Source organism: Pseudochaenichthys georgianus, chromosome 24 (genome assembly GCF_902827115.2).
Source record: "Pseudochaenichthys georgianus chromosome 24, fPseGeo1.2, whole genome shotgun sequence".
Lineage (NCBI taxonomy): Eukaryota > Metazoa > Chordata > Actinopteri > Perciformes > Channichthyidae > Pseudochaenichthys > Pseudochaenichthys georgianus.
The window spans coordinates 11,493,361-11,496,140 of record NC_047526.1 but is presented as its reverse complement, the minus strand read 5'-3'; the positions used below and the strand labels follow the sequence as shown (position 1 = coordinate 11,496,140).

Below are 2,780 nucleotides of genomic sequence, written 5' to 3'. Positions count from 1 at the left end.
TGCTCACAGTACACCCGGTCCATAGATGGCGAGTAACATAGCTACTTGCGTGGAATTCTACATCCAATTTTGGATGTTTCGTTATAGAACTCTTTTGAAAAGCACCTTCCCTTCCCATCCCTTTTGAATGGCCCTTCAGGCTTGCATGGCCCGTTATTCAGAATGTACCGTTTAACATCATCGTCTTCTAAATCTACCGGGAATTTCCCCCTATCAGTAGGGTATTCAGTCACAGAGTTGTCACTGGCCAACGTGTCCCTGGGGTGGGTGGGAGCTGCTGTCACTGTCGGGGCACGGCTAGCTGGCTGGGCAACCTTGGCTATGTCTGAACTGGCCTCGGAGGGGGCACAGCTGACTTCTTGCTGACCTGCAAAAAGGAACGGATTATATTCCAATTCCAATGTAACCTGTAGCATACTGACTCGTACTGTTTATGGCGATTGGTGAATAAAACTTTCTATTATTCTAACCTGTCTCGAAGCGTAAGGCACGACTAGCTGGCTCGGCTGTAACGGGGCTGCTGGGGTCTGTGGGGGCACGGCTAGCTGGCTGGGCAGCCTTGGCTATGCCTGAACTGGCCTCGGAGGGGGCACAGCTGATTTCTTGCTGACCTGCAAAAATGAACGGATTAGATTCCAATTCCAATGTAACCTGTAGCATACTCTTACTGGTTATGGCGAATAAAACTTTCTATTATTCTAATGTCTAACCTGTCTCGAAGCGCGAGGCACGACTAGCTGGCTCGGCTGTAACGGGGCTGCTGGGCTGTCTGCCTGGACTCGGAGCTGACGGCCGGGGGCCGGTGGGGTTTGCTAGCGGTCTATCTGCAGTAACGTTAGAGTCTACGTCTACCTTTGATGCCTGCCGGAACAATGACGTTATTTTAGGTAGTTTTGCCCTCTCCTGTTCGGCTTTCGCTCTCATTTTGCTTTTCTGAGCACCGCTTGGGTAGTGGCGCTTCATTTTTCATGTTTACCGGCAACGCAACTAATGAACGTTATTTATATGAGCAATACTTCCCGCTTTGTTTTGAACGCTGCCCAGCCTGCCAATGAACATTAGTTATCAGCCGGCTAGCCCTATCGCAGGTGAGCAAATAATTATAATGATACACTGTTGTACTACTACAGGCAGCGTACACATGACGTAGCAACATAGCAGGGAGGGGGGGCCCCGCCCTCTGCGCCCTGTTCCCGCGTTACGAAATCTAAGAGGATAGCCTACAGTGGGGGCGGGGCCCCCTAAGCTCCGGGGCTCCCCCGCACCGCGGGGGAGTGGGGGCCTCCGCTACGCCACTGCCTCTCATCCTTACTCAGGATGCCGCAGGCAGCACAAGGTTCAAACACACTCTTTTTCTCTGCCTAGTCACTGAAAGGTTGCTTTGTCACAGCTTGACTGTCAGCATTTTCTCACTTTATGTCAATAAACACCACAGAAATAAACGTTTTCAAATGTTTATTATTGAAAAAATAAATAGGCTGTTAGAACATGACAACAATAATCCATAATGGAGGCAACACATTTACAGATACAAATACAAGAAACTCAAAATATACAGTATACTACAATACGTTTCAACACACCCACCTACAAACACCAACCCAGTGTTTTCAAGGTAAAACACTTCCTCATTGCAATCTTATGTCCCAGACATTTCCTCCTTCAGTTCCTGGAATGAAATACATGCAGTAAGAAAAAAAACAATAGAGCAGAAATGTATGCCTGACCATGCCAAATAGAGAAATAAGGTGTGTCTTAGCTTTACCTTGATTCTCTCCTTGGCCTGAGCCACCTCCTCAGGGGAGACAGGATCTTTGTTTATTCGCTCCAGCTGTGTCAGGAGCATCAGTACACTCAGCCTGTAGTCTGTCGATTCCACCAGAGGATTATCAGTAAGCACCAAAGTGCGGAGAGTTTTTGACACAAGTGCGAGGCTTTTCAGGGCATTCTCTTCTAATATTGCATTGCCTCTAAGGGAGAGAGACGGGAGCATTTAGGATAAACAATCTTGGATATATAGATTTCCTTGGTGTTTTACTGCCTTGATGACAGTCTATGTTGTTCACATGTGTACCTGACATTGAGGTATTGGAGACACTTCATGTTGGGACTGAGGCCGTCCAGAGTTTCTAGCTGGTTGTCTCGAAGGTGAAGTGTGGTGAGGCGTTCCATCCTCTCTAAACCCTCCAGATGCTTGATAACATGTTGGGCCTGAATGGAAAGTAAGACAAGTTACAGGCAGTCGGCTGAATGAGATTGGTGTTAATGGCTTAACCTCATCAAATGTTTTTGTTATATTTATCAAATGGTAATTTTTTATTACCAGATATAATTACTGCAGGTTGGGAAGGTTAATGCCATCAGTGGTATCCAACTGGTTTCCCCTCAGCTCCAGAGTTACCAAGTTGGCAAAACAGCCACTCTGAACACAGGTAATGTGAGCGTCCATTCCCAGGAGTAAAGGATGGCAGAAGACACTACACTACCCAGAATCCCCAGCTATCGTTTGGACTACACCATGTGCTCTTGACAAACCCCGTGATAGTCCTCAAGCTCTGTGATTGGAGAGTGTGCTCCGAGGGTTAAGGCGATTCTCGAACAGCACTTGAAATGGGATGGAACCACGGCAGACTGTCCAAAACTGGATTTGAACGGGTCCACCGCGTCCCCCCTCCCCCACCCCGTCCCCAGAACTACACATGCTGGCTATTCTGTTTCGCAACATGTTCTCTATGGCACGTCTCTACTGGGAGTTGTAGTTTTAAAAGACGTTTTCGTAT

At 47.6% G+C, this 2,780-nt stretch overlaps 1 protein-coding gene across 1 annotated transcript; it reads right to left on the bottom strand.

Moving 5' to 3' along the window:
- Positions 1-1,517: 1,517 nt before the first annotated feature.
- On the bottom strand, positions 1,518-2,197 carry LOC117439618 (leucine-rich repeat-containing protein 23-like). Its single transcript, XM_034075607.2, has 3 exons — positions 2,075-2,197; positions 1,766-1,970; positions 1,518-1,669 (listed from the first exon to the last, which is right to left on the bottom strand). Exons 1-3 carry the CDS (start codon positions 2,170-2,172, stop codon positions 1,640-1,642), a joined length of 333 nt encoding a protein of 110 aa, XP_033931498.2. The 5' UTR covers positions 2,173-2,197; the 3' UTR covers positions 1,518-1,639.
- Positions 2,198-2,780: the final 583 nt, after the last annotated feature.

Bases quoted from the DNA above. Each gene is read 5' to 3' on its own strand.
- LOC117439618 (XM_034075607.2), bottom strand. From the start codon at position 2,172: ATGGAACGCCTCACCACACTTCACCTTCGAGACAACCAGCTAGAAACT. The intron at 1,971-2,074 runs GTACACATGTGA...TCTCTCCCTTAG, and splicing joins CTCCAATACCTCAATGTCAG to AGGCAATGCAATATTAGAAG. The intron at 1,670-1,765 runs GTAAAGCTAAGA...ATTTCATTCCAG, and splicing joins AGGCCAAGGAGAGAATCAAG to GAACTGAAGGAGGAAATGTC.